The sequence below is a fragment of the Terrapene carolina genome, unplaced genomic scaffold (assembly GCF_002925995.2).
Source record: "Terrapene carolina triunguis isolate 2854851 unplaced genomic scaffold, T_m_triunguis-2.0 Scaffold236, whole genome shotgun sequence".
NCBI lineage: Eukaryota > Metazoa > Chordata > Testudines > Emydidae > Terrapene > Terrapene triunguis.
The window spans coordinates 650,702-660,549 of record NW_020664587.1 but is presented as its reverse complement, the minus strand read 5'-3'; the positions used below and the strand labels follow the sequence as shown (position 1 = coordinate 660,549).

Here is a 9,848-nt window from a genome sequence, read left to right as displayed (position 1 = left end):
ACAATCATCTTTGGACGTAACTATCTTGAGCAATTTTGCATCATCAGCAAATTTTGCCACCTCACTGTTCACCCCTTTTTCCAGATCGTTTATGAATACGTTGAACAGCATAGATCTCACTACAGATCCTTGGGGAACTCTGCTACTATTTGCCTCTCTATTGTAAAAACTGACCATTTATTCCTACCCTTGTTTCCTGTCTTTTAAACCTGTTACTGATTCATGAGAGGGCCTTCCCTCTTATCCCAGACCTACTTATTTTGCTTAAGAGCCTTTGGTGAGGGACCTTGTTAAAGGCTTCCCGAAAGTCTAAGTACACGATATCCACTGGATCACCCTTGTCTACTTGCTTGTTGACCCCCTCAAAGAATGCTAATAGATTGGTGAGGCATGATTTCCCTTTACAAAAGCCATGTTGACTCTTCCCCAATAAATCATGTTCATCAATGTATCTGATCATTCTCTTCTTTTCTATAATTTCAATGATTTGCCTGGTACTGAAGTTAGGTTATGACCTGTAATTGCCAGGATCTCCTCTGGAGCCTTTTTAAAAAATTGGTGTTACATTAGCTATCCTCCAGTCATCTGGTACAGAAGTTGATTTAAATTATAGGTTACATACCAGTTAGTAGTTCTGCAATTTCATATTTGAGTTCCTTCAGAACTCTTGGGTGATACCATCTGGTCCTGGTGACTTATTACTTTTAACTTATCAAATAGTGTTGAATTGCAGTATAGACAACCCTTAGGTGTGCCAGTGCTGTGGGGACTGGAATTAGTCCCCAACTGTATACAATGAATGAGGAGAGCTACGTGTCCCAGAATGGGATTCACAAAAAACAGCAACTAGGTTGGGGAGCCACCCAAGCTGGCCAATGAGAGACGCCAAGGCAACAGGTATGTCCTAAGCCTTGCCACTCTCAGGGACTTTGGCACCTAAACCCAGGCTGCAGGAGATGACTCCCTCTGCTTGGGATTCTCAGCTGCAAACCCATTCTTGGCATTAGGCACCTACTCTGTTTTTGTGAGGAGGTAGGCCTCCCTCCTAACATTTAACCAGGTGTTTAGGGTACTACTTGGGCTGGGAGAGACCCCCGTTCAAGCATCCATCTGCCTGGGGTGGAGAAGGGGTTTGAACAGAGCTCTACTACTTCTCAGGTGAGGGTGCTAACTACTGGGCTATTATACGTTCCCATGGGCAGAACCTCAGTCTCTCCAGTTGAAGCTATTGATCTGTGGGTAAAGAATTTAAAAAGTCATTGGAAGAGGGTTGGTGTTTGTTCTAATCACCAGGTTACTGAGTCATTCTCATGGTTGCTCTCTCACTTTTTCTCTTTGTGGCCCAATAAGTTTTTCAATTATTTATTCACAGTGGGACAAGTTCCACAGGAGAGACTGAGGGCGCCCCAGCCCTCCCATCAGAATATCCCCTAGCCCAATGGCTAGAGCATTCAGCTGGAAGGTGGCAGAGCCTATTCATAGAATCATAGAATATCAGGGTTGGAAGGGACCTCAGGAGGTCATCTAGTCCAACCCCCTGCTCAAAGCAGGACCAATCCCCAACTAAATCATCCCAGCCAGGGCTTTGTCAAGCCAGGCCTTAAAAACCTCTAAGGAAGAAGATTCCACCACCTCCCTAGGTAACCCATTCCAGTGCTTCACCACCCTCCTAGTGAAAAAGTTTTTCCTAATATCCAACCTAAACCTCCCCCACTGCAACTTGAGACCATTACTCCTTGTTCTGTCATCTGGTACCACTGAGAACAGTCTAGATCCATCCTCTTTGGAACCCCCTTTCAGGTAGTTGAAAGCAGCTATCAAATCCCCCCTCATTCTTCTCTTCTGCAAACTAAACAATCCCAGTTCCCTCAGCCTCTCCTCATAAGTCATGTGCTCCAGCCCCCTAATCATTTTTGTTGCCCTCCACTGGACGCTTTCCAATTTTTCCACATCCTTCGTGTAGTGTGGGGCCCAAACCTGGACACAGTACTCCAGATGAGGCATCACCAATGTCCAATAGAGGGGAACGATCACGTCCCTCGATCTGCTGGCAATGCCCCTACTTATACAGCCCAAAATGCCGTTAGCCTTCTTGACAACAAGAGCACACTGTTGACTCATACCCAACTTCTCATCCACTGTAACCCCTAGGTCCTTTTCTGCAGAACTGCTGCCTAGCCACTCGGTCCCTAGTCTGTAACAGTGCATGGGATTCTTCCGTCCTAAGAGCAGGACTCTGCACTTGTCCTTGTTGAACCTCATCAGGTTTCTTTTGGCCCAATCCTCTAATTTGTCTAGGTCCCTCTGTATCCTATCCCTACCCTCCAGCAAATCTACCACTCCTCCCAGTTTAGTGTCATCTGCAAACTTGCTGAGAGTGCAGTCCACGCCATCCTCCAGATCATTAATGAAGATATTGAACAAAACTGGCCCCAGGACCAACCTTTGGGGCACTCCGCTTGAAACCGGATGCCAACTAGACATGGAGCCGTTGATCACTACCCGTTGAGCCCGACAATCTAGCCAGCTTTCTATCCACTGTATAGTCCATTCATCCAGCCCATACTTCTTTAACTTGCCGGCAAGAATACTATGGGAGACCGTATCAAAAGCTTTGCTAAAGTCAAGGAATAACACATCCACTGCTTTCCCCTCATCCACAGACCCAGTTATCTCCTCATAGAAGGCAATTAGGTTAGTCAGGCATGACTTGCCCTTGGTGAATCCATGCTGACTGTTCCTGATCACTTTCCTCTCCTCTAAGTGCTTCAGAATTGATTCCTTGAGGACCTGCTCCATGATTTTTCCAGGGACTGAGGTGAGGCTGACTGGCCTGTAGTTCCCCGGATCCTCCTTCTTCCTTTTTTTAAAGATGGGCACTACATTAGCCTTTTTCCAGTCATCCGGGACCTCCCCCGATCTCCATGAGTTTTCAAAGATAATGGCCAATGGCTCTGCAATCACATCCACCAACTCCTTTAGCACCCTCGGATGCAGCGCATCCGGACCCATGGATTTGTGCTCGTCCAGTTTTTCTAAATAGTCCCGAACCACTTCTTTCTCCACAGAGGGCTGGTCACCTTTTCCCCATACTGTGCTGCCCAGTGCAGCAGTCTGGGAGCTGACCTTGTTCGTGAAGACAGAGGCAAAAAAATCATTGAGTACATTAGCTTTTTCCACATCCTCTGTCATTAGGTTGCCTCCCTCATTCAGTAAGGGGCCCACACTTTCCTTGACTTTCTTCTTGTTGCTAACATATCTGAAGAAACCCTTCTTGTTACTCTTAACATCTCTTGCTAGCTGCAACTCCAAGTGTGATTTGGCCTTTCTGATTTCACTCCTGCATGCCTGAGCAATATTTTTATACTCCTCCCTGGTCATTTGTCCAATCTTCCACTTCTTGTAAGCTTCTTTTTTGTGTTTAAGATCAGCAAGGGTTTCACTGTTTAGCCAAGCTGGTCGCTGCCATATTTACTATTCTTTCTACACATCGGGATGGTTTTTTCCTGCAACCTCAATAAGGATTCTTTAAAATACAGCCAGCTCTCCTGGACTCCTTTCCCCCTCATGTTATTCTCCCCGGGGATCCTGCCCATCAGTTCCCTGAGGGAGTCAAAGTCTGCTTTTCTGAAGTCCAGGGTCTGTATTCTGCTGCTCTCCTTTCTTCCTTGTGTAGGGTTACCATATTCAAACATTTAAAAAAGAGGACACTCCATGGGGCCCCGGTCTCGCCCCCGGCCCCGCCCCAACTCCGCCCCTTCCCCACCCCCGGCCCCGCCCCAACCCCACTCCTTCTCCGCCCCCATTCCAACCCCTTCCCCAAAGTCCCTGCCCCAACTCTGCCCCCTCCTCTGAGCACCCCGCATTCCCCCTCCTCCCTCCCACTCTGATCTTGGTTGGGGGTTGCTAAGTGCTTCCCTGCTCCCCACTCGCCCCGCAGCCCCTATGCCCTTGCCTGCCCTGCTCCTCCTCACCCTGCAGCCTCTGCACCCCCCCGCCCCTGCAGCCTCTGTGCCCCCTGCTGCCCACTCCCCCTGCAGCCTCTGCACCCCCCCTGCCCCTGCAGCCTCTGTGCCCCCTGCTGCCCACTCGCCCTGCAGCCTCTGCACCCCCCCCGCTGCAGCCTCTACACACACACCCCCCCCGCCGCCTGCCGTGCTCCCCCGCCCTCCCCCCCCCGCTCACCCGGCAGAGGGAGAACTGCGAGAGCTCCACGTGGAATTAAACACAGCCCCCCTGCTCTGTGGGGGAGGAAGGAGCGGGGGAGGGGGAGGGACTCTGGCTGCTAGAGGCCCTAGTGGCTGCGAGCAGCTGTCAATCAGGCCAGGCGTCCAATCAGACGCGCCGCACAAGGGGAAGGGGGAAATCCCGGACATTTCTACTTAATTAGAAATCCCCCCCGGATGGCCATTTAACACTGAAAAAGCCGGACATGTCCGGAGAAACCCGGACGGATGGTAACCCTATCCTTGTGTCAGGATCTCATGGTCACTGCCTCCCAGGTTCCCATCCACTTTTGCTTCCCCTACTAATTCTTCCCGGTTTGTGAGCAGTAGGTCTAGAAGAGCTCTGCCCCAGTTGGTTCCTCCAACACTTGCACCAGGAAATTGTCCCCTACACTTTCCAAAAACTTCCTGGATTGTCTGTGCACCGCTGTATTGCTCTCCCAGCAGATATCAGGGTGATTGAAGTCCCCCATGAGAATCAGGGCCTGTGATCTAGTTAGTTGCCTGAAGAAAGCCTCATCCACCTCATCCCACTGGTCTGGTGGTCTATAGCAGACTCCCACCACAACATCACCCTTGTTGCTCACACTTCTAAACTTAATCCAGAGACTCTCAGGTTTTTCAGCAGTTTCATACTTGAGCTCTGAGCAGTCATACTCCTCTCTTACATACAATGCAACTCCCCCACCTTTTCTGCCCTGCCTGTCCTTCCTGAACAGTTTATATCCATCCATGACAGTACTCCAGTCATGTGAGTTATCCCACCAAGTCTCTGTTATTCCAATCACATCATAATTCCTTGACTGTGCCAGGACTTCCAGTTCTCCCTGCCTGTTTCCCAGGCTTCTTGCATTTGTGTATAGGCACTTAAGATAACTCGCCCTTCCCCTCAGGTGGAGGGGGACTTGAACTGCAGGGCCTCCCACATGCCAGGTGAGTATGCTAACCCCTGCGCTAAAAGCTATGCAGGAGGGCTTCCCGCAACCTTCCCTCTTTTGTGCTAGTTCACGGATGGGGCTCAATCCAGCAGGTGAACTTTGAGTACACTGACCAGGTAGGTCCCCCCCCCAGGGAGGTTAGGTGGAGGAACGGCTATTGTCCCTCAGTTCATGCATTACACTGGGGTTTAGGCATTCAGGTGCCTGGTGTGCAGCTGCAGGGTGCTTGCTGAGGCAGAAACACAGGCACCTAGGGAAACTTTACTGCAAAGATTTAGGTGCTGAGTGAGTTTAGGCACCTATCAGGTTCAGGAGCAGCTGAGCGGGGGCTTTGTGAAGCCCAGTGGGGCCTGATTCTGGGATTTAGGTGCCTATACTGGCAGTTAGATGCCTAAGTCCCTTTGTAAATCCAGCCTCAAGTGGGGTTTTCAGAAGCGGAGCTGGGCACGAAGGCAATTTTGAAAGTCCCGCTAAGCACCTGTCTCCACCTTTAGGTGCCTGAATACCTTTGAAAATCTGGCCCTTAGACACTTTTGAAAACATTACCCCTAGAACAGTGGTTCTCAACCTATTTATCATTGTGGGCTGCAGGTTGAGAACCACAGCACCCCCCCCCCAAAAAAACCCACCCACCATCCCCTATGCCCAGTGCCCTTGCCCAGAGCAGAGCACTGGGCATGGGCCGGGCAGCCGGACCATGGACACCGCCATTGGATGCCGGGGGGCCAGACCCTGGAACACCGCCAGGCAGGGCCAGGCAGCAGTCGGACACACACACACCCCACATGGGGACATGCAGCCAGGATCTGAGTGCCACGGGGCATGGACAGGCAGCCAGGACCCAATAAGGGGGGCCAGGAACAGAGCCCCATCTAAAAGCTGGGGGTGCTGTAGCACCCTGGCAAACCCCTAGTTCCCTGTGCCCCCCACCCCCTCATTGCCCAGAGCCCCCGCCCACAAACCTACCCACAGACCCACTCTCCTGCCCCCTGTGGCACTCACCAGCCCCCTGCTGGCGGAAGCGCTGGTCAGGCTGCAAGACTCTGTCTTCCCTTCAGCCAGCCCTGCCCCCTACCAGACCAGAGAGTTAAATTTTTGAATTTTTTTAGCATACAGCTGGGAGCTTACATCACTTTTGAAAATGGGACTTAAGCACCTAAGTTTAATTTGGTGTAGGCAGGAGAGAATCAGTACAATTTGGACTGCCTACACCAAGAAACTCAGCTGTGTATATAAATTAATCCTATATCCGTCAGGCCCTGCTGCTTTGCCTGAGTGGAACTTCTGGATTGCACCAGGAGTTTCTTCCTGGGTAATATTATTTCCCTGGCTCTGGGACATTTGAGGTTTTCATTTGGGGACAGTTAGTTTGGATAAGAATTTTGTGCATCACATCAGGATTTTGATTCCCATTTAGGGCATAGAGCTCTGGGGAGCAATATGACAATACTTTGTTGATATGCACTTGGTTGACAGCTCTGCTCTGTATTTTATTTTTCATTGCTGCAATAGAGACTTAGAATCAGATTGGAAGAATAGCTCTTCCTTATAACAAATGGGAAAGGTCTCTACTGGCCTTATAGAGAAAATAGAGAAAACTCAAGTGTGAGAAATGTTTTGCAATGCTCTGGAACCTGACTGTAGAATATTATTGTCTTTAAGTAATGTTTCTAATTTGTTTTGTTGTTGTAGGTTTTATTTGTGAATTGGCCTATGAAAGCAGCCCAGCACCCAGGTAAATATGCTTCTGTATGTTTCCCAAACTCTGAAAATGGCAATTTCTGAGTTATCAGTAAGTTCAAGAATTCTTTTAGGTTGAATCTTAGTTCAGTTCTTTAAAATGGGACTTTTAGCAGATGTACAGAAAGCTGTTCTTTTGTGGGATTGTTGTTTTGCTAAATTTCCAATGAGAGATCTGAAACAATACCAATTCCAATTGCTGAAGCAACACCGCTCTCTAAACAGAAAGCTCCCATTCAAAATAAATCTGTGAGGAACAACAGCTGAAACTTTCTCTTCGAGGAGTCCAGTGTCTCCAGACTCCACTTTGGCCCTAGACTCTCTTCTGGCTCAAATTTCATTTCTCAGTGGAATTTATGGTGTTGGTCTTGTCCTACAATGCCCTAAATGGTTTGGGCCTTAGCCATTTGACAGATGTTTCGCCCCCAGGAAGCTGCATCATTTGTGATCAGCAGAGATGCTTGAGCTGGTTGGTTTCAGAAGGGGACTACTGACAGGACATTTCTCTGAGAAGCTTTCAGCACTGACTGTGCTTCCCATGTGGCCTGCTAGAACCCAAATTTGTAAACCTTCATGGCATACAGTAAGGCCACCTATTTTCTTGGCCTTTTCCAGGAGGAACAGGCTGACAAAGTGGGGCTGGTGGTAGGGATTTATTATCTGTGTGGTGGAGCTTCCTGAGAGATAGTAAGGCTCTATTATATAGATAGTCACTTAGTACATCTAAAGAAATACATAAAAAGAGACCTGTGGCTTCATTAATGCCCACAAGGCCCAGTCTGACACTGAGGGCTGTGAACTCTCATGTCACATGATTCCACAGTTCTGGGCTAACACACTCACTTTCTCCCTTTAGATCCATTCAGCAATAACCTGCCATGTCAGATGATGAAGTCCTCCTTCTGTTGGGGGAATCATGACTCCACAGCTCATTATAATCATTCACCATCTACTCAGACATGGACAATTCAGTAACTAAAACATCCTGTGAATTCCAGGTCCACAGCATTGAACTCTGTTAATCATTCGGAAATTGAGGCCAGTGTTCGAAGATTTAATGTACATTTGAGAGAAAGCAAGGATGGTCTGGAGATGCACACACCAATAGAACCCTGCACAAATCACTAAAGAGGGCCCAATATGTGTGTCTGGCAGAAGTTATATCCACAGAAACAAGTCAATCAGTATTGTATTGTGCATTATGTACTCTGGGAAGAGAGAGTTCCCTGTTATAAGAGTCATCATGTTCAACTATTAACTGAGGGCAAACTTTTTCTAGGAAAGTTTTGTCCCAAAGATGGGGCCAACATGGCAATGTAAAATGTTCCTCTCTCTGCCTTTCACTCTCCAGTGCTGATTCTTGCTACCTGCTGGAGAATTATCTCAAAAAGAAGATATGGACAAAACAGAAATTAAGACTTTTTGGCCTTTGTCTAGATGAGAAATTGTGAAATAAAAAATATAATTCACATAAAGTCCCACCATTTATAATATAGTCAGTGTTAATATACGGTAGAAATAATATCTCAATGATTAGAACATAAGAACATAATTGCATTAGAACTTGCTGCTTATTAAACTGTGTTACAAAAGATATGTTGAAATAAGCTGCAGGAATCTAGTTTAGAAAAATACAGAAACAGCAACATTCTTAATTGTTTATGGCAGACTAAATTGCAAAGGAAAATCAGAGAATGGCCCAGTACAACCATTCAAAAGAGCTTTCTCTCCAGAGCACATCAAATGAGTCACTGAATGCCACTGAAATGCCAGTGGCGTGGGATGAGACCACACTGCTAGGGCTGAAGATCTTACTGGCAGTCGTTCTGTCTGTTATAACTCTGGCAACCATTCTTTCAAATTCCTTTGTAATTATCACCATTTTTCTCACTAGAAAGCTTCATACACCTGCAAATTATCTCATTGGCTCCTTGGCGGTGACTGATCTCTTAGTTTCTATCTTAGTAATGCCAATCAGTATTGCTTATACTGTCAGCCACACGTGGACCATTGGTCAAGTTATGTGCGATATCTGGTTATCGTCAGACATCACCTGCTGCACAGCCTCAATCCTGCACCTCTGTGTTATTGCACTGGACAGATACTGGGCCATCACAAATGCTTTGGAATATGCAAAACGTCGGACAGCTGGTAGAGCAACCCTCATGATAGCTGTTGTCTGGGCGATCTCTATTTGTATTTCTATGCCACCACTTTTCTGGAGACAGGCAAAAGCTCATGAAGAAATGGCAGACTGTACTGTGAACACTGATCAGATTTCCTACACAATCTATTCAACCTGTGGAGCTTTCTATATCCCGACTGTGCTCCTTGTTATACTGTATGGGAGAATTTACGTAGCAGCTCGATCCAGGATTCTTAAGCCACCTTCAATATATGGAAAACGATTTACCACAGCCCACCTGATTACTGGCTCCACTGGGTCTTCTCTCTGCTCCATTAACTCTAACCTTCACGAGGGGCATGCTCATTCAGGGGGCTCCCCAGTATTTATCAATCATGTGAAAATCAAACTTGCAGATAGTGTCCTAGAAAGGAAAAGAATTTCTGCTGCAAGAGAAAGGAAAGCCACAAAAACTCTGGGCATTATCCTGGGAGCTTTTATTTTCTGCTGGCTGCCATTCTTTGTTGTGACCCTGGTCCTGCCCATCTGTCAGGATGCCTGCTGGTTTCATCCAATCCTACTGGACTTTTTTACATGGCTAGGTTACTTAAACTCGCTTATCAATCCAGTCATATACACTGTTTTTAATGAAGAGTTTAAACAGGCCTTCCAGAAACTAATCCAGTTCAAAAAATGTTCTTAGTCCTGCTACTTTCTTGTTTTGTCATTTGTCCCAGTGCATTCCCACAGCCCACCTAGTGGCTTATGTACTCTAAGGCCTGGTCTACACTAGGCTTTTATGTCGAATTTAGCGCCGTT

The 9,848-nt window shown here is 47.4% G+C and overlaps 1 protein-coding gene across 1 annotated transcript; it reads left to right on the top strand.

Annotated features, from left to right (window-relative positions):
- Window positions 1-8,592: 8,592 nt before the first annotated feature.
- Window positions 8,593-9,732, top strand: HTR1D (5-hydroxytryptamine receptor 1D). Its single transcript, XM_024220888.1, has one exon. It carries the CDS (start codon window positions 8,599-8,601, stop codon window positions 9,730-9,732), a length of 1,134 nt encoding a protein of 377 aa, XP_024076656.1. The 5' UTR covers window positions 8,593-8,598.
- Window positions 9,733-9,848: the final 116 nt, after the last annotated feature.